This window comes from Panthera pardus, unplaced genomic scaffold (genome assembly GCF_024362965.1).
Source record: "Panthera pardus isolate Hobbes unplaced genomic scaffold, ASM2436296v1 HiC_scaffold_12, whole genome shotgun sequence".
NCBI lineage: Eukaryota > Metazoa > Chordata > Mammalia > Carnivora > Felidae > Panthera > Panthera pardus.
In genome coordinates this window covers 37,369,596-37,391,424 of record NW_026526677.1, presented here as the reverse complement: position 1 = coordinate 37,391,424, position 21,829 = coordinate 37,369,596, and the positions used below count along the sequence as shown (strand labels likewise).

The 21,829-nt window shown below is 38.0% G+C and overlaps 1 protein-coding gene across 4 annotated transcripts in view; it reads left to right on the top strand.

Annotated features, from left to right (window-relative positions):
* Positions 1 to 332: 332 nt before the first annotated feature.
* Positions 333 to 21,829, top strand: part of GAS2 (growth arrest specific 2) — a 130,363-nt gene continuing 108,866 nt past the window's right edge. Inside the window, exons 1-3 of one of the 4 annotated variants that reach the window (XM_019456549.2) lie at positions 333 to 457; positions 8,861 to 9,025; positions 21,362 to 21,483. In XM_019456549.2, the coding sequence (XP_019312094.1) occupies positions 8,878 to 9,025; positions 21,362 to 21,483 (270 nt within the window). In that variant the 5' untranslated portion in view covers positions 333 to 457; positions 8,861 to 8,877. Of the gene's footprint in view, positions 458 to 632; positions 747 to 1,724; positions 2,193 to 2,824; positions 3,031 to 8,860; positions 9,026 to 21,361; positions 21,484 to 21,829 lie in introns of those variants that run through there. The other 3 variants (XM_019456547.2, XM_019456548.2, XM_019456550.2) reach the window with 3 other exon arrangements.

Sequence of the window (21,829 nt, the reverse complement as noted above, 5' to 3'; positions counted from 1 at the left end):
TTCAACATGAAGCTGAGCTTTAACTGAGAGAAGGAAGGGTGGAATTGTATTTCCCTTTGCAAGGCGAAAACAGCCGTTGAGCGCGGCCTCTTCTAAAATCTGATATTTAAAAAGAATTGTAAGAAATCAAATTGTTCAATTTGGGACGAAGAGTGGCTGAAGTTACTGGAAAGCTCATGCCTCTGAGTCTGCAAAACCGCGGGCCAGGAGAGCAAAACTTTTCCAACACCCAATTTTAATATTGTGCTAACGCCATTGACTCTGTTAAAAACCTGGAGTTAAATAGGATCCCCTCCCCACTGCACCCCCGCCCTTTCTCTCTCAGGTTCGTGTTTGGGGGACAAGGGGGCTGGAGCTTGGCCCCAACCTCGGAATTGCTGCCAAGGGCTTGTAATACAATCTCTCCCCATTTGAAGGGTAAATCAGTGTCAATTGGGTTTGCCGTCCACCAGAAAAAGTAAGCATTTTACTTCCGCTCGGTCTATGTGGACTGATGAAATGTAGGAAATCTGTTTCTGGCAGGGGGGAAAATCGTTTTCCCAAACAGCACCGAGAGGAGCCATCAGAGAAGTATGAAGAGGGGCAGTGCGGCTGTAGCTGCTGCCGCTGCCGCCGGGCTGCTGGGGTGCGGAGCGCGGCTGCTGCAGGACCTGCGCCGGCAGGGGGCCGGCCCCGAGACGCGGCGGGAGCCCAGCCGGGAGCCCCGGCGCCCCTGAGAGCCGCCAGCAGCCAGCTCCGGACGCGGGGTGAGCAAGGCGGGCCGGCCGGCTTCCCGCCGGCGCCGCCGCAGCCGCCGCGCGCGCTCCGCAGCCGGGTCGCTGGGGGGGCCCTGCCCGCCGGTGCGCGCGGGGCGGCGGGGGAGGGGCGCGCCTGACGGTGACCTCGGGGGCGCGTCCGGGAAGGGCGAGGAGCCGCGGCCAGGCGGACGGGCTCTGGCGCTGGGTGGGTGGGCACAGCAGTGGGTGACTCGGGTTCCCTGGACGCAACCATCCCTATTGTGGAGCAGCCCAAATGACCGCGTCAACGAGAGCCGGCTGGGGCGGCTCAGCCAACCAGGGACGGAAGTGAGGATTTCTAATCAGCACATCGATTATACACGCACACTTCTGCATGCGTGCACAGGGGTCTCTGTGATGCAAGCTCAGCGTGGTCGGTTCCCGGGAAGAGGCGAGCGGAGCGAGGGCGGTCTTCATGGATTGATGTTGGGTGTTTCACTTGAGTGGGGGAGGCGGGGATGGGAGGAAAAGGGACGACACTTGTGATTTGGGGAGATACTCCTTGTTTTCAACTGATGGGTTTCACAGAGTTGAGTTCTTTTACGTGAATAACAGAAACGCTAGCCTAGGAACCAACCCCTTTGGGGAGATTTTGCATAGTAGTATTGTTCTTTTCATCCAAAGAGCGGAGCTTTGGAATCCGCAATTGTTTGGGGAGCAGAGGAGCCAACTTTGCTTTGGAGGCATTAGTTATTCCGGCAAAATTAAATTCTATCTGCCCAGTAGGGTAAATTGTCATTAACCCGGCCCAGACACCCGAAGTTTCCACGGCCTTGAATAGAGAGGGAGCAAAAGCAGGGGTTAACAGATTCTGTTTTCTGCATTCCAGTACAATTGGGGTAAGGGGTGGGGGGTGGGTTGTTCAGTACTTCCCTCCGGAAATCAAAGCCTTCGCTTCCCCACCTTCCTCGTCTTCATTCTCACACCTCCTTCACTTTCATCCACTTCTAGTTAAGAGTTTGCAAAACTTTACCGTCCCTCTTGTAAACTCCTCCCTCCCCCCAAGAACCCTCTCCAACAAAGCTAAATCAGTTGTGTAGGGGAGATCTTTTGTGGGGGAAATAAGATCTGCGTGTGCACAGGAACACCCATTTGGCCTCCCAGTGTTAAAATAAAGGTGCAGACAGGTCGGATGTGCCAACCAGGCAGAGAAGTCCACCTTTTCCCCTCACCGAGCCCTGAGGTTCACCGCCGCAGGGCTGGAAACAAGCCCGTGTCGGTTATTGATTCCTGCCCCCAACCTCTTCGTGGGGTGGACACTGATTAGCTGCAGCTGGGGTCTAGTTTACCCAGCCTTTGAAATCGATCAATGAGTTCCCTCTCGAGGAATGCTCTCCCTTAACTGCCGAGGAGAGGGGGGTGGCTGTGGTGGTCTTCTCCAACATGGGCATCCTGGTTCTGACTGCCTAAGAGAAGGTAAGGGGCAGATGTCTGAGGCATGGAGCAGGCGGCCTTTGCAATGCACACTGAAGCCTTCACACATGGCTCCCTGAATGGGCTCTGGAATGGAAAGGTAGCTTGAATTTCAGCCTGTGTGTTACTAAACTTTGGGCTTGTTTCTTCACCCTACTTTTTGTGATGTGGACTGCGCTTTACTGGGATATAAAGTCATATGGCACAATTTATTTCTAGTATCTTGGTAAGAAATCTTACTTAAACTTGTAGGTATGGTGAAATGGTGGGTCTTACATTAATCCAAGTGTGTTATGTAGAATTTTAGAATTTTGATTCAAGGCTGCAAGTCTGTATTCTAGACTTTTGGAGCCTTTGGAAGGCCAAAGTTACCTTGGTTGAAAGCACATAATGAGGTTCTGGCAATTTGTTTGCCGAGTTTTGTTAAAACTGCAGTTGATGTTAAGGCTGTTTTGATATCTTTGTGGTTTTGATGTTGGGGCACAAGCCGGATGGCACTATTTCTTTTCATTTCTCCTGAGCAACAATCAAGATTTTCCACTCAGTGTTTTTGGACTAGAGAAAAGAACTGGAGAGAAGATACAAAATATCCCTTGTCAAAATGAGTAATGCTTGTGTAATCTTTCTGACCTAAGTGTTTTCAGGGTCAGTGGAGTTTTTACTACTGTTTTCCCCTTATATGAGACTATTCTGCACAACAGATGTATGTGTTCAATGGAGTGTAGAACTCTGCTAGCCCTCAATTACATTATAGGAATCTTTGCATCACAGACAACATCCAAAGCTCCAAAGTGTCCTCATGAATTAAGGTTTACTTACTCAATTTAGATGAAGGTTTGAGGTAAGTCTTTAGTCTAATTGATTAATTACTTTCAGATGTTTTTCTATTCAAATTATGTTTTACGTTAAGCTGGTAGGGGTCCAAAAACCTGTGCTAAGTTGTTTGGAAAAATGGATTAATAGGACTTTTAAAAACTTGAAAAAAAAATTTTCAAGTGCCATGAAAATACAAGAATCAGTGTCTACTCTGTTATTTTTTGGGTCATGATTTGAGAAAGAATTATTATTACAGGTATACCATCATTTAGTTCAGGACAAATCATCATGGGGCTGCAAGAAGAGAAAGAGATTCCTGGAAAAAAAGTTAGCATTACTTGAAATTGGAGGCCAGGAGAGCTGAGTAGGATATTTTTAATGATTCTGTGACTAAATAACTTTGTTGCTTTGGCCAAAGTATCTTAGGTCTCCAGTCTCTTACTAAAAACCAGGAATTTGACTATTACATCTTCTATGGTCCTTTTGAGTTTAAAGATTTTGTTATATAATTAGAAAAATTAATAATGAGTGTCATTTTGCCTTTACTCTTGGTGTGTGTGTGTGGGTGGGTGGGTGTGGACAAGTTGTGCTTCTTAGCCGAAATGTGCGTCCATTTCTAAGATCTACAATGACATTTCTGATTAAATTTTGGACTTTTATTTTCTAATTAGACCCTTAGGTTACAGTTTAGCATTCATGACTTGGTTGGGAAGGTGTAGCTTTGTAGAGATACTAGTGGTTAGCCAAAATGGATCACATAGGAGGAAAGAACTCGGAATGATGGAACAGCACATCTAGAGTGGTCCTTGGTCATTAGTTCTTCGAATCTCAGTTGGAAGATAGCAGTTTTTCCTTCCAAATTTTGAAAGGGTGTTTGGCGTGGGGTGTTTTTTGTTTGCTTAATTAAAAAAAAATTGTGCTCGGCGCCTGGGTGGCTCAGTCGGTTGGGCGTCTGACTTCGGCTCAGGTCATGATCTCACGGTCCATGAGTTTGAGCCCCGCGTCGGGCTCTGTGCTGACGGCTCAGAGCCTGGAGCCTGCTTCGGCTTCTGTGTCTCCCTCTCTCTCTGACCTTCTGCTGTTCATGCTCTGCCTCTCTCTGTCTCAAAAATAAATAAACATTAAAAAAAATTAAAAAAAAATAGTGCTGTTGGCCTATAAACTTTGTTTCTGCAATGCTTCACACTCATAACACACAAAATTGAAAAGAGGTGAGGTCAGTGCTGTTAGATCAGAACAAAATTGGCCTTTAGGGATGGGAGCCCTTAACTGTGGGTTCATTAGCACTGTTTTAAATGGCCACAGTTAAGGAGTGTGTGTGTGTGTGTGTGTGTGTGTGTGTGTGTGTGTGTGTGTGGTGTGGTGTGTTGGGGTGGGGGTGTGTTGTGAGATCTTTCCTCATTTATTTTGGGAGGTATAGCATTCCCCCCATCTTAATTAATAGCTTCTGAGTCTTTAACTGGTGCCAAAAATGAACTATAACTTGTTACCAAAATTTGTTTTTAAAAATACTTGTAAACTTCTCATTTTAGAAAGTAACATGTCATTCTTCACCTTGGGGTTTCATCCCTGTCAATAAGAAGACTTTGGATTTTCCATTATTTATGGCTTTATTCCATCAATACTTTGTTTTCATTTCTCCTTTTTTTTTTTTTTTTTGGCTTTTCTTTGTGATTTAGTTCTATAAAATCTATTGTCTTACAGGAGTTTTATTTCGGCACATTTTTTATGAGGGTGATTTAGGCTTCGCTAGTATTTATTGGATATAAAGTATATACCTCAAACTGGCACAAATATTTAATCTTCACAACTATCTTTGAGGTCTTTGTCTCCATTGTATACACTGGGGAGCTCCAGTACAAAGAGAAAAAGTCATCTAACTGGAAAAGAATAGCTATTCAGTGGCGAGGTAGTGGAACCAGTATTTGACCCCAGCACTTCTGATTCCAATTCTAATATTCTAATCCATTAATTAAGCTTCTTAGTGGATATCACAGCAGACAGTAGTGATATAATGTTTATCATTTTATTCTTATTTTTCTTTGCTTCCACTTTATTTTCTATGCAATACATTTTTAATAACATGTCAGCAACGTCTAGAGATAGTCTGGAAACCATCTTGGTCATAATCAAAGCACACCTCTAGGTGGCGTGAAAGAATACTTTTTTTCAGAGTCAAAACTATGATGTCTTCAACTGGGATTGTGGAGCAACAGACTAAACAGTCTTTAAACATGTGAGATTTTACTTATGGAGTCATTAATTTTTTCTTCTTCCCCTGGGCTAGTTCAGTCTCATCATATTCATAATGGTTATTCCAGAATCAGTTCTACTATGGAAAGAAAGAAAAAATAATACACACACACATTCTTTGAAGAATTCTGTATTAAGTTTCTGCATGTTTTTCCCTTTAAGTTTTATTTTTCTGAATTCCAAATCCTGAGGGTTGCATTATCCATTTTTAGATAGACCCATACAGCTTGAAGAAGCCATAGCTCAGAGAGTCACGGAAGCATTTGAATCCTTACTTGTGTTTCCAAGGCGATTGGCTTTGCCTAGTACTTACCAAAGTCACTTATCAAGCTTTTAAAATATTTAGATTACATGAATTTTCATGGTAACATCTTTCAGTGCTTACATACCTGATACAAAACATTTTTCTTTCCCCAAAACCTAACTTTTTGCTTCAAGTTTAATGGTCCATTAATCATTTTATTTCCCATCTTTAAAAGCTACTCCTTGGCATCTTTTTTGGTTTTTGAAAACTTTTGAATGGATTCAAAGGATCAGAAATTACTTTTTGTTATAATTTGTTCTTTGTGATATAATTCAACTCATCCACTTGGTTAAAGTTGAAAATATAAAAAGATTACAATCCTGCAGTGATCTTTTTATCTGAGTGATATAAATTCATTTGGTTGTTACCCACACCAGTTTAATCATTTCAATTAGAAACTACTTCACGATGCAGTAATTCTTCCACAGTCCAAATTTCGATCCTAGCTGAATTCATTTCCATGTTTCCTATTCACGTCTCTGCCATATTTAAATCCTAGACTTCCGTGTACTTTCAACTAAACCACAAAGGCATGCTAGGTTTGATGGTGATTTGAAATATGAAAAATGGATCAGGAGAACATGGATTGAAATCACGATTTTTTCCCAAGGCACATAAACAGAGGAGCCTTGTCTATGACAGTGACTTTAGGTGTCTATGTATTTGATACATGTTTAATTAATTTCCATTATATGCTAATTACCCACTAAGCCATCTTTCTCCCCCCTTTTGCTTCCTGGGGAAATATAATCCTATTATTGCTTTTTTCCCCCCTTTGTATATAATTTTGACTATACCTGAAGCAGCATAACAAAAATTGCTTAGTTACTCTTCTTATTTTTACTTAATGATCATCTATAAATATTAGAAGATAGTTTGAATTACATTTCTGGCAAAATACAGGACAGACTACATGAGAAATAAATGTGCCACTGTCAAGGAAAATAAAAACTTCACTGTTTGGAAGGATTGAGGGGAAGGATTGTGTCCCTTTGGCTCATTGAAACTGTTACATGCCTTTAGGCTTACTGTAAACTATCCCTTGATGAATTCTTTGCTGAACAATGAGCTTAAGAATCTGAGGTGTCTTCTTCCTTTTACCGAGCAAAGTAGGCTTCTGATGCTTAAATGGAAGTTGCACAGCACATAATAGGATGTAGGTAAAGTTACTGAAGTACAACATCTCACTTTCAGGAAAGTAGTGGGAGAGATTGTGTCTTGAGAAGAAAGGCATTTTAGAGGTAACCCTTTTAAGATTTCAATGAGTTATTTAAATGTATCAATCATGTGCTTAAATGTATTATTACTTAAATGTTTGTTTCTGAGGCTAGCTAGCCTTTACCAATCCTAACCAGCCACAGGTAGACGTTTTGTTTTCCTGGGACCGGACCTATTTTTTAAAAGAATGGGAGCAAAACTCTTTTAGGTTTCTGATATTTAATCACAGGGTTTGGAGAAAGCTTCAGGACATTGTATGAATAGTATGATGATTAACCGCCAAAAAAAAAAAAAAAAAAGGCAATAATGATATTGTAATGATAATTTAGAAACATAGGACAAATGTATTAAAATTATTTCACATTTGCACTGGTTCACTTTAGGTAATTAGATATATAGAGATTTATAAAAAAATGTTTTCAAAGACAATTTATGGGAATTTTTTTTTTTTGCAAAAAGTTATTCCAAAGCATAATTGCTTTGGAAATGCAATTGTCTGTGTTTTTAAATTATGCATCTATGACACTTTTTAGGTGTTTATTCACATTAGCAGTTTTTTCTAATACTATGGCAGAATGTTTGGGAAGCAGTCACGTTTTAGAATTTTCTAAACACCAATGTTGTCTTGTTTTTCTTTCAAAAGCAGTCTTTAAAAGGCAAAAAATTAGCCTATGGTAAGAGAATTAGAGTTGGACATTAAGTAGAAAGGATTATTACGTAAAGTTTCAAAGAATAGAACCGACAAAAGTGTATACAACTTATATTGGTAAATTTAAAATACTGTAAATCATGAAATATAGCTGAAAACCCCATTATATCTTATCATACTTCTTGCCAGCTGCAAATATTTTCATTTTCATTAGTCGTACCATACTTGGTTATTTCATATGCACTATTTGTGTACAGAATAGAGTCCTGCATGTTGTTGAAGTGATGAGTTTATTTACTCTAGCTACTTCAATATTACTTCTATAGTCTTAGGTCCTATAAATAATGCATACAAAGTGCTACATTCAAGGCCAAGTATATATTCAAGCATCTCTTCTACAGCCCATACAGGGGACTGGGCTGCTCATAAGCCCATAAGGGACTGGGGTAATGAAATCATCTTTTATTTTATAGACCTAAGACATTTAATTACTTCTACTCTAAAAATGATCACAAGCAAAACCTAGTGTGTAAAATATATAAAGTGGGAAGATCCAAAGTAAGTTAAAAAAAAAACCTTTGGTAGTATTTATTAGAATTCTGTTCAATTCTTGGGTTATAGTATGGGTTCTCGATGAATCTATTTTGTAAAAATGTATCATTCTGGCAAGAATAATGGTCTTAGAGTATGAAGACCTAGGTTCAAGCCTGACTCTGCCATGATCTTGTATATATGATCTTGGTTGAGCCACTTATCCTCTCTGGTTTTTGTTTTTCATTTTTGTTTTTCCTTTTTTTTTTTTTTTTTTTCATTAACTGTAAAATGAGAAAAGTGTGGTAGGGTCTCTTTGAAAGCACCTTCTACCCTGTCTCCCCACCAATTATCTAAACTGTGAGTTCATATTAACTTACCCAGCTGAAAGAGCCAAGTGCTATACTTAATTGTATAGGTAAAAGTTTTGAGAGAGGTGACCATGTTTACAATAAATTGTGCAAATTATGTCATTGCTTGCACTCAGTTCTAAAATTTTGTGGAAATCTGTGGTTTCAAACATGAACCCAAACATTGGGAGTGTACAATTGAGATTCTAAAATTTTAATCAAGCCCTTTTCATTGCTTTTGAATAGTGGAATTTCTTGCCTTAGACGCTGACTTTTTCTAGTATGGTGTTTCACATGAGCTTAGAGCTTAGTGTTTGATTTTTCTATTTGACCTCAGATTGCTGCTGTTTCCTACCAAGTGATTGGTCAAAAGTGATAGGGCCAGTGCAGATAAAGCAAGTAGTGTTTTCTGGGGTTTAATAATTAAAAACCTCACCCGTCATCAAAACGTCCATGGATCTGGTTCCTTACTGTGTCATTGGCAGAAAGATTTTCACGAGACAAGTCTATATAAAAAGCAACTCCTCTTTTTTTTTTGTTTTCAAAACAGGTATTACAAGTGGATAAATGATGTGCACTGCTCTGAGCCCAAAGGTACGCAGTGGACCTGGCCTTTCTGATATGCATCAGTATAGCCAATGGCTGGCCAGCAGACATGAAGCGAATTTGCTACCGATGAAAGAAGATCTGGCCTTGTGGTTAACCAATCTACTAGGTAAGGTTATAAGATCTTATTTTGTGAGCCAAGGTAACAGGCTGTTTTTTCTCCCCCCATCATGTAGTGTCCTTCACCTAAGCATGTGACAGCACCTTGGGAAGAAAGATTTCATTATTTGGATTTTGCATCTGGGAAACCTGAGGCAGGTGGAAATTTTAAATGAATTTCTCAATATCTCTCACATGAACTGTGCTGAGGAATACCAGTATCATGCATTGAAATGTGGAAATGTGTGGTCAAATCTCTGGTTTTGTCTATAGGCCGGTCTGATTTATTTTTTACTTTTCTTTCATGCAGCTGACCAATTTGACCTGTTCTTTTGACACTGCACACGGGCCACAGTCTGTGAAAATCTGACTTCTAAAACTAGATTTCTTCATCCTACTTTTATAGCACACCTTCCAAAACTGCTGAATACCCAGACTCTAGAACAAAATTGTCTATCTTTTGTCTAAATGAGCTGGCTGGAGTTGTCCAACCTTGAACTAAAGTTTTCTTTGCATTTCATTTTTGTTTGTAAGTGCTCTTCCAAAATTTGTCTCTGAGAAAAATGCTACCTCATGCTAAGGCTGCCTTTTTTTTTTTTTCTGTTCTGCCAGCATATTCATAGGATAAAATTTCAACCATGTGCACAATGGAATCGTGCATTTAAAGGATCATCATGTTTTCACCAGTAGCTTTTCACAGAGAATAGAATTAAAACCTGAAGAAAGGACCTTTATAGATATATGATAGAAGAGTTGAATACAGAGTAAACATAGAAAGCATGTGGTGCTTTATCATTTGTAGAAGGGATTTCACAACATTATTTTCTTATTTAAAGGATCCGTCAAGGCACATTTTTTATCTTCATTTTCCAGCTGATGAAAATGAGGAGCTTAGTGAGAGTGCCCTGTTTATCTAAAAACGTAGCAAGGTTTTGGCAGGGTTTGGCAAGATTTTAGCACATTTTCGCAAACGTTTCCTTTTGCTCACCATGGCTCTGGAGTTTTGCAGGGCTTTTACGTTTTCTAAGCCTTTATCCTAAGGTGAGATGTCTCCTTTTTCCTCAGTGTGTACATACGACTCTATGTGGTGTAGCAGGGCTACGTGGCGGTTTTCAGCGTGCCCAGCCACAGGGTAAGGACAGGAATACCAAAGGCATTCCCAGGAAGACCCTTTATTACACTATGGCACTATATCCTCTGGAAGGAAGGGGCTGTCCCCTTTTAGTAAGACATCCATACAAAGGTAGAGGCTTTATCACCATCACATACAGGGAGTCAAGTTTGTCTAGGCAGATGGATTTGCCTCTCTCTTTCTCTCTCTCTCATCCTTCAAGGGTTTACTAATGATTGTTACATTAGTACTTTCATTAACTTTGAGCTGTCCTCAGATACACAGGCTATTGCAAGTGTAGCAGCATAGAAGAGAAATTAAGAGCACAGATTTGAAGTAGACTGCCTATTGTGCTTGAACCCCAGATCGGCCACTTAACTAGCAATGTGATCTTGGGCAAGTTACTTATGCTGTTTCTCAGTTTCTTCATCTGTAAAGTGGTAATAATAGTAGTGTTATTCCACAGGGTTGCTGTGGGAGTAAATGATGAAAATACATATGCTAATTAGTACTGGGCATCTTCTAAATGCTATATGGTTTGTCATTGTTATTCCATTTATATAGTTTGGTGATAGTGTTAATTTGATTTTGTGGATAAGTTAATATATTCAACAAATATTTGAGTGTGCTACAGAATCATATATCAGTTTAGGGGCCCCTGGGTAGCTCTGTTGGTTAAGCTTCTGAGTCTTGATTTCGGCTCAGGTCATGATCTCATGGTTTTGTGAGTTTGAGCCCCACATCTGGCTCCACAATGACAGTGCAGAGCCTGCTTGGGATTCTCTGTCTCCCTCTCTATCTGCCCCTCTCCCACTCACACCATCTCTGTCCCTCTCAAAATAAAGAAATAAATCTAAAAAAATATATATTACATATATAATATATATTAGTTTAAAAAATGAACTCTGGAATCAGAGTGCTTGAATTCAAATCTCAATTCCATGAGTTACCAGCTCTGTGATACTAGGCAAGTGTCTTAATGCAGTGTGCCTCAGTTTTCTCATCTATAAAATAAGTATAATATCAATACCAACCTCATAAGATTGTTGGAAATTTGAATGACATCACCAGCTTTAGAACAAGATCTGGCACATAGTAATCAATTAGCTAGGAAATACTAACTCTTGTAGTTAACTGTATTTTAGACACAGTCTGCTAAGTCTGGAGGATAGAATAGTGATTAGGAATAGAGTACCGGCTCTTATAAGAGCTTGGAGTAAATTGAAAAAGAAACATTTTAAAGAAGTAAGTGAATAAATAATTCATTAACTGAGCTTGTTGTAAACACTAAAAGATACAGGTTGCGATAATGTAAAAAGAAGGAAGTGTGAATGGGCAAAGCTCAGAGGGCTTGGAGGGGGGATCCTCTTTAAAAGGTCTTATATTTGGGGTGCCTGAGTGGCTCAGTTGGTTAAGCATCTGATTTCAGCTCGGGTCATGATCTCACAGTTAATGAGTTCAGGTCCCACGTCGGGCTCTGTTCTGACAGTTCAGAGCCTGGAGCCTGCTTTGGATTCTGTGTCTCCCTCTCTCTCTCTGTCCCTTCCCTGCTTGTGCTCTGTCTCTCTGTCTCTCTGTCTCAAAAATAAATAAACATGAAAAAAAATGTTTTTAAAGTTCTTGTATTTAAACTGAAAACTGAAGAATAATTAACAGCTAGCCAGAGAAAGCATGGGAGAATAACCTGAGTGGAGGGAATAGCATAGGCTGAGACAGGAAGAAATTTGGTACCTTGGAAGAACTCAATGAAGGCTGGCATCAGTGGCACAGACCAAGAAGGAGAGAGGTTCATGTGACTTGTTGGGGCTAGATCGCATACTGCTTTGAAGACTGTGTTAAGGGGCTTTATAATTTTTTGTAGGGTGAAGGAAAAGTCAGAGAAAGATAATGATTAGAGTATAGCCTGTTTGTATAAGCATGTTCCAAGGTCCGGTGACTTGTCATCAAAGACATTTTATTTGCTGAATGTGATCATTTACAAAGCAGATTGATCAGGGTGAGCAGCCCAAGACATCCTCAAAGAATAGAGACTCACTGTGTGTGTAATGGAAAGATCGTTGGATTAAAAGTCAGGAGACCTGGCTCCTAACTGGGTGTCAGGAGACCTGGCTTCTGATTCTGGCTCTGCCACTCGGTAGGAAATTTGCCCAAAGTCACTCAGCTATCTGTTCTGGGCTCAGTGTCCTCAACCATAAAATGAAGGGCTTGGAGTGGATGATCTCTAATGTCCTTTCCAGTTCCAAAAGTCTAGGTTTCCAAGAAATCCATCTCTTGAGACCCAGTTTGAGATCATCAATATGCATAAACAAAGTGAAAACAATTTACATAAATGAATAATCTTTCTTTTAGAGAATAAGAATAATTTTTTTAATGCTAGTGTTTGGTAACAAACATGCAACTGATGGTTTGTGAAATTTTCTCAGAAAAGGAATCTTAATCTCAAGGTACAATAACGTACCACCTCGCATTGACTTATATTCGTAGAAGTAGAGAGATAATAGCTTTCAAGTGAATATTCACATGGTAACTTAGAAAGTAAACTCATAACTTGAGATTATTTTAAAGTGGTGAAGCATTTGGAGTTAAGAAAATGCATTATGTACTAGAATGGTAATGAAGAGGGGAGAAAAAAATGTATGGCTATGTTAGAAGATATTTTTATGGGGTGCCTTGGTGGCTCAGTCAGTTGAGCATCCGACTTCAGCTCAGGTCATGATCTCACAGCTCGTGAGTTCGAGCCCCATGTCGGACTCTGTACTGAGCTCAGAGCCTGGAGCTTGCTTTGGATTCTGTGTCTCCCTCTCTCTCTGCCCCTAACCCACTTGCATTCTGTCTCTGTCTCTCTCAAAAATAAATAAACATTTAAAAAATTTAAAAAAAGAAGGTATTTTTATTACACATAATAGATACATTTAGAATTCACATATTTTGGAAATGGAGTCCTTAAATTAAATTTTAAAATTATTTATTACTGACCATTTTGTCACCTCAGATATTTGCAAATTTATATTGTGTAGTTCTCTTTCAATTCTTGTTTTTCATCTACTTGAAAGTTAGAAATGTTTTGAAAGTAGTTTCAAAGTTGATACTGTCTCCATATAAAGTTTCTGCATTTTTTGGCAATGTAGAAATTTATATACTAAATTAAACCTTTCAATTAGATGGTGCCATTGTGATGTGGACCTTACTTGTGGAAAGGCTTTCTGCTTCTTTTAAGTAATATTGATTAAAATATGACTTTTTTTGTCTTTCAAAAGGAGTATTAATGGTTGTTTAAATTCATATATTTCTGCTCCTATATATCAAATGTAAAATATAAGATATAGTTTCTTAAAGAACACTCAATATGTATTCAGATTTTTTGGTAGATAAAAATGTTTGTTAGAGAAAATAATTACTTTATTGGTTCAGAGACCAATATTCACATTCATGCCATATATGGAGTTATATAATACCATAATTTCCAGGTACTTAATAGGTACTTATTAATTGGTAACAATAATAAATAGCACTTTACATTCTTAGGCATAAAATTAAAGCAACAATAGTGAATTTTTATATGGAAATTTATATATTAGAATATTAAATGCCAGCTATCTTATGACAAATTAACTAGTTACGGTGAATAAATAGTTATGGTAGTTGGGATTTGTTTATGAGATAGCATACCAACTTGATTCATGAAAAGATCATCGTGTAATGTTTATTGACTACTCACACATTCTTGGAAATATCTACCCATCTTATTGAAAATAGTCTTTGTAGTCCAAGTATGTTTCTAGTACCTGGCACCATGGAGCGTTTTATGAGCAACATTCAGAAAAGACAGCAGAAGAACCCCAAAGACCCCTTTATTCTTCCCTATAAAACATTTCTTTGGCCATTGTGTCCTGTTACACATTAAATATACATTTCATCTTTATTTTAGGCCTTCTGTTTTGTTATTTTTTTTCATGAACTAGTTATTGCCCATTTGTTATTTAACTGTGTCCTTAGGACACATTTGAACTTCAAGTGATTATACAAATAAATCTTGGGGAAACAATTATCACTTTGAATAAACAGCATGTTATTAAATTAACAGTCCCAGATTATAGCACCCACCCCTCCTTGAAATAGATGAGGCATATTCTATGAATTTCATGATTGCTGATGGAGTACTGAATATTGCTGTTGGCTTAACTTTGAAATGAATATACTAATGTAAATGTTCTCAAGTTGTTTATTCCACTTGTGTTTCTTTAATCATTTAAAAATAATGGTCTACCTTTACCTTCAATTAGTATTTGGTTGATAACATTGTATGAACCATATGGTAATATATTTTTGAGAAAAGATTTTAGTTGTTAAGCATCCAAGAAATTGACATTGTTTTTAAAGATTGTAGATCTTTAGGATGTAAGTGTATAAGTATTTGGATATATGCAGGGACTTTGAGTAAATCATAAGATATATTACAAATTACATTATGCTGAATTGTTTCACTTAAATTTAAAAATGCATTATAGTAATTGATAGTATGGTGATTTACCCTTTGCCTGACTTTCCTACATGCACAGGAAAGAAAATCCCGTTATTATATGCTTAATATGATCAATATAGAATATTTTAAAATTTTCAGTTATTTCTAAAATTAACCATTTTCAACATTAAAAAATTAAGCACCTGTTTATTGAAGCTGCTTCTGTCAAATACAACTGCTGTATAATGAGTTTGGAACAAATTTCTTTTCTTTTTTCTTAAAACCCTTATATCAGATCCGTATCCTGCAAAGTTTTCATATTCTTGACATAGTCAATAAAAATTCCTTAGGAGAGGTGGTATCTTTTGCTAGTTCAAAAGTTTAGAGAATCAAATTCATGTTCACGAGTTAACACCTTTCAGAGAAGATACTGCCTCCATTTTTTTTACCCATTTTTTCCAACAGAAACAGCTTTGTATTTTCTTGATATACATGCAGGGTAGATACTGTGAATCAGAGGGGACCAGATGCTGATCTAGGGTTTCTGGATATAATGAGTCCTTTCCTATCTCCCAACCTTCAAATTTCAATCTCAAAACACTGGCTAACCCGAGTTAAGATAGCAGATGAGTTTCTTTGAGTTCTGCAATTAGTGAAATATGCTGGGAATGAGCAGTGCATTGAGCTTGGAGTAGAGTTTGGTCCTGCCTGGATCAGCTCTAGAGAAAACATACACCAGTTTTCTCTGCAATGAATCAGGCCTCACATCAGAACATGCCTAAATGACATTCTCAGCTATTCTCTGATCTACACAGTGGACTGCTATTCAGTTTTTAGCACCACTGTCTTCATCCCCAAGCTGTTTCTGTTTTTTCTTTTTGTTTGTTTTTGTTTTTGTTTTTTCCTGAAAGGCTTTTGGTGGAGTTTCTACAGAGAAAAAGACAACAAGAATTAGGGAGAATGCTTTATTATAGAAACTAGTCATTTGTGTATTCAGCAAATATTTATTTAAGTAGCCAAGCACAGTGGCTAGCTAGGAGCATTGGACTGTAGGCGTAGACATCATGGGTTAAAAATCCAGATTCACTGAGTAATTTTAAGCAAATTGCTTAATCTAATGCCTCAGTTTTATCATCTATAAAGTGAATACAATAATAGCTAAACTTCACAGTTTGGTGAGATGATTAAAAAACATGAATACCTGTAAAGTGCCTGACATATAGTTAGGTTTCAAATGTTAAATACCATTATTAAATGTTATCATATCTGCTAACTGACTGGGAGGAAAGCTTTCTTTCTTTGCAAGGTAGAAATTAAAAGGGATTCTTTTCCACGTGGCTCTAGTCCAAAACACCACAGGTTGATACTTAATCTTTATGGAAATTATGACAAGGCATATTTCTGGGAGGAATACACCGATATGTAAAAGCGTGTGTGCTGATTTAGTTACTTGACAAAAAATTTCAGGCAGATCTGCCATTTCATATGATTGTGCCCTAACATTTTATGAGGAAGTGAATTAACTACAATCTTTACTCAAACTCCCTGATCTTTGTCTATTGGCAAGCTGTCAGTCATGACTGAATTGGTGGTATGACGATCAAAGTCCGCAATTATGAACGCAAGAAGTAAAGATAATTACTTCTAGACAAGACTGTTTTAGATTAACCTTCAAGTCAACGGTCTTTACATCCTAGTGTGGGTCAGTTGGTGCTCCAAGATGATTTGATTATATCTATACATTGCCCTATCTTTTCTTTTCTTTTTCAAAGTTTATTTATTTTGAGAGAGAAAGAGTGCACACATGTGTGTACACATGAGTGGGGGAGGGACAGAGAGAGAGAGGGAGAGAGGGAATCCCAAGCAGGCTCCATGCTGAGCGCGATTTGGGACTTGAACTCACAAGCTGTGAGATCATGACCCGAGCCAAAATCAAGAGTTGGACACTCAACTGACTGAGCCACCCAGGCACTCACCCTATTTTTTCCTAAGCATACCAATAACCTGGGAGGACAGAGCTGGGGAAGAAGTGATTCTATTCTTCTAGAATCTTACTGCATCTAGTATTTATAATCTAATATCTCAAAACAGTTACCCAATTCAGATTAAAGAAGATCTGGTTTTGCCTAGCAGAGATATTTCATTTTTTATAATGTTTACTTCAGAATTGGAATTAGTATTTCATACCTTGTTCTAATGGACTTGTCATGGTTAAATTGAGCTAACTTCGTATACTGATGTAAAAAAAAAAACTAGTAATATTAATGTAATAAGATAATATATATCATTCCATCTAAAGTTTATATTGATTTCTTATAATTATAAAGTATGTTTAAAAATATATTTTATGATTCTTTGTGTGGAAAATATATTACACATGAAGATTAAAAAAAAAACTTCTCCATCTTGCATTTTTTCCTTCATCCAAGGCAGTATATTTCAACTATAAAGTATGTAACAGTGTCTGTTTTAGCAAAAAAAAATCCACCTTTTGGAGCTATAAAATATACAGAATTGAAAGCTGACACCTAATATATTTTTCATTAGATACAGATGTTTAATGTAAACTCATTCTTTAAGTATTCAGGAAAATCAGGCTAATGAAAATTTTTCAGGTATAATGTATAAAAAGTAAAAATCATACCTTTTGGTAAATTGCTAATAACTTTTTAATGAGAGACATTTTTCTTTTTATAATTGACAAGTTCTTTTAAATTAACTGTAATCATCTTGCCACTTACCATATGAATAGAATCTTTACATTGCCATGGAACTTCATGAAAGACGAATACCTAAAGAGCTCTTTTAAATGAAGGTAATCTTATAAGTAATTTATAAAGGGATCCTTCAACAATTTGGAGTAAAATTTACCTTCTCTACGTCAAAATGTAAATTTGATAATTTTGAAAATATTTCTAATACTTATTTTTTCCTACTTATTTCCAGACTTACTTTCTTACTAGACAATGCAGGCCAACATGGTGACTGCATAACACAAATTTTGCTGGACCAGCCTTTTGTATCTCCAGAATATTACTTTCATTCCTGAATGAAGTTCAGCTGCATACAATTTTGAAATAATAGTAGTGTTGTGTAGGCTACCTCTGTGGTGAGTAGTTAGGGCTCCTGATGTTTTGCCACCTGCAGAAGTCATCATCCTATCTGGGGGCTAAAATGTGAAGCATCCAGTAGGGAAGAAAGAACATTTTTAAAAAGTTAATTGTCTTTCCTTCTTTACCTGCCCTTCCCCCCAGACCAAACCAAATCAAACAAACAAAAAAGAATTCCAAACAGATGTTTCTTGAAATCCAAATATATTCTATGTTGTGAGTTGAACTTTAAGCCAGGACTTTATCTGTTGTTCCAGTTGGGTTATTTTTAGGTGTTCATGGAACTGAGCTGCATGCGTTGCCCTTACGATAAAAGCTGCTCCTAAGAGAGTTTCAGTACAAAACTTTAAAGCACTCCTTTTTTCCTTTTTTTTTTTTTTTTGGCTTTAACTTAACCACTCTTTACAAAAATAATACCCAGCATTTTCTCCAAATTTTCCAGCAGTTTATTTCTTTATTTGTTAATTTATGTGCTCACTGAACACATTATCTAGGTGCCTACTATGGTAATATCATTATACTTCCCTCTGTAGGACCAAACAGACACACACACACACACACACACACACACACACACACACGCAGGCACGCGCTATTGCCCCAAGAGGTTTGAGGAAGACAATAGGTGCTTTTGGAGCACCTGGGTGGCTTGGTCGGTTGAGCGGTTGAGCATTTGACTGGCTCAGGTCATGATCTCATGGTTCACAAGTTTCAGCCCCATGCAGGGCTCTGTGTGGACAGCTTGGAGCCTGGAGCCTGCTTCAGATTCTGTGTCTCCCTCTCTCTCTGCCCCTCCCCTGCTTTCTCTCTCTCTCTCAAAAATAAATAAACATTTAAAAAAAGAGGTTTACAATGAGATACCACCTTACACCTGTCAGAATGGCTAACATGAACAACTCAGGCAACAACAGATGTTGGTGAGGATGCAGAGAAAGAGGATCTCTTTTGCATTGTTGGTGGCAATGCAAGCTGGTGCAGCCACTTTGGAAAACAGGATGGAGGTTCCTCAAAAAACTAAAAATAGAACTACCCTACGACCCAGCAATTGTACTCCTAGGCATTTAGCCATGGGATACAAGTGTGCTGTTTCGAAGGGACACATGCACCCCCTTGTTTATAGCAGCATTATCAACAATAGCCAAAGTATGGAAAGAGCCCAAATGTCCATCGATGGATGAATGGATAAAGAAAATGTGGTGTGTGTCTATATATATATATATATATATATATATATATATATATAGACACACACAATGGAGTATTACTCAGCAATCAAAAAGAATGAAATCTTGCCATTTGCAACTACGAGGATGGAACTGGAGGGTATCATGCTAAGTGAAATTAGTCAGTCAGAGAAAGACAACAATCATATGACTTCACTCATATGAGGACTTTAAGAGACAATACAGATGAACATAAGGGAAGGGAAACAAAAATAATATAAAAACAGGGAGGGGCACAAAACAGATGAGACTCATAAATATGAAGAACAAACTGAGGGTTGCTGCAGAGGTTGTGGAAGGGGGGATGGGCTAAATGGGTAAGGGGCACTAAGGAATCTACCCCTGAAATCATTGTTTCACTATATGCTAACTAATTTGGATGTAAATTTTAAAAAATAAAATTAAAGAAAAAAGGAAAAAAAAGAAGTTTGAGGAAGACAGAACTTTACACAAAGCATATTACTAGCAGTGGAAGAAGTTTGGAAAGTTACCAAAATGAGTGATGCCTTTGAGTGTGGCCATGTAGAAAAGAGAGCAGTGTACACTGGGAGAATCTCTTTGTGGATTTCTGATTAAAGGAAAGATAGAACTTGGTCAGGCAGATATAAGGTAGGAGGATATTGTAGACAGGGGCCCACCAGGAAGAAAGCCTTGGTGGTAGGGATGGGAAGGTCTTGCTAGAGAAACAGTGAAGGCAATGTGTAGACCAAGAATCAAGGAGACTATAAAGATGCTAGGTTAGAAAAGTGGATTAGAGGCATAAGGCTCATCCTCTGGATATGTTAAAGTGGATATATTTCATATTTTGGGTAGCACAGAAGATTAGGGACTATGAAATAAAGAAGAATAATGACCCAGGAAGGGTAGTGTTTAGCAACAATAATTTTAGCAATGAGTGTGATATGTATTGGAGAAGGAAGTTGAGGATACAAGGAATAGCTGTTGTTTTTGTTGCTAGAGGTTTAAATATCAAATCATGAAAATTAAAAAAGAATTTTTTTTCATTTTATTTATTTTAGATAGAGACAGTGAGGGAGAGGGGCAGAGAGAGAGACAGAGAGAAAGAATCTTAAGCAGGCTCCACACTCAGCATGGAGACTGACACAGGACTCAATCCCATGACCCCGGGATCATGACCTGAGCTGAAATCAAGAGTCACATGCTCAACCCACTGAGCCACCCATGCACCCCCAAAATTTTTATTAATATTATGGTACCAGAAATAAAAGGAAGCATGGATCTATAGGAGCTGTGACTCTTAAGTTATAGGAAATTAAGGCAGGAAAATAAAATATGTTGAAACTTAGAGACTTAGAGTGCATGAAAAGGGGAGAGGTTAATTTGGGTTGCATATAAGAAAAAAAAATAGTGGTTTATAACACTGAAAGAAAGAAGGAATCAGGAGTAACAGGTTTAGGGTATAGGGTTTCGTTTTGGGGTGATAAAATGTTCTGAAATTGTTCATGGTGATGATTGCACAAGTCTAAAAGCCACTGAATTATACACTTACATGGGTGAATTGTAAGGTATGTGAATTATATCACAATGAAGCCATTATAAAATAAAAGGAAAATGAAGAAACAAAATCTGTTTGGGGAGAATAGAAGAATGAAGACAAACGACCTTTAACTGGTTAACTGCCAGGGATGAACAATGGGAAATGATGGTCATAAGAGCAGTAGAAGAAGCCGAGTGGTTTTGAGGAGAGAGAAAAGCAGAGACTGAACCCAATAATCCTCAGTTCAAGGGTGGTGGTAGGAAGAGGAATGGTTAGAGGGGTAGTGTTTCTTTCGGGGTTGCATTAGTTTCACCTCATCATCTTAATCAGGAAAACAAACTCAATAGAACTTAGAGATGTGGTTTACACATTGGCCGTGCTACTACAGTTGCCAATGGTGGTTGACTTTTCAATGCACTGTGACTCTATTTCAAATTAAAGAAAAGAGAGCTTATGGTGTTCTTGTAGTCAAAGACATAAACAAAACACAGGATGCCAGCTCTGCCTTCTTTCTGCCTTCACCTTGTGGGCCAGAGTAATCAAATGGGCTCCTGAGGGTGAGTTGAGTGCATCTCAGAGGTCAAACTGCAATCATGGGAAAAACATTTTGAATTTCGTTGACTGGTTGGTTTTTATTCCTCTGGATTGCCAAGTGGAGGGACTCTCACATAGGATATCTCTTTGCCATTTTGAATGTGAAATAAAACTTTTATGCAGTTGAAATTATGTCATGAACATCTAAAATGTTGAGATTCTTGCCACCAGAGGAAAACATAAAATTCCAGAGAAACATTCTTTTCCTGTGTTCCCATCCCAGATATGCAACCCAGCTGGAATAGAAGTTTTGGTGATAAAAGCTGTGTGTCAGATATGTTGGCATGAAAGTCATATTTGCATTGGGGAATGCTTATGCTTTTATAATTCTCCTTTTTGTTATTGCAGGGAAGGAGATTACGGCAGAAACTTTTATGGAAAAATTGGATAATGGTGCCTTGCTCTGTCAACTTGCAGAAACCATGCAGGAGAAATTCAAAGAGGGCATGGATGCTAACAAGCCTACAAAGGTAGGAGATCTCCAGGCAAAATCATTCAGGAGGCGGATTACATTTGTAGTTGCTTATGAACAGAGGTTAATTTTAGTATTTTGTTGTCAATGGTGCATTAATATGTCTATTAACAAAACACAGAGGATGCATTTTAATCAGGCAACATGTAATTTGCACTGTACATAAATTACATAATCCTTTCAGTAAGTCTAATTAACTAGAAGGTTATGAAAATTGATGGTATTAATACAAAACAAGTACTGTGTATAAGCTGGTTGAATCTGATGTATTGATTACAAATTTAGCACAGAAATAATTTATGTAATCAGGTGATGAACACAATCTGGTCAAGAAAGATTTACTG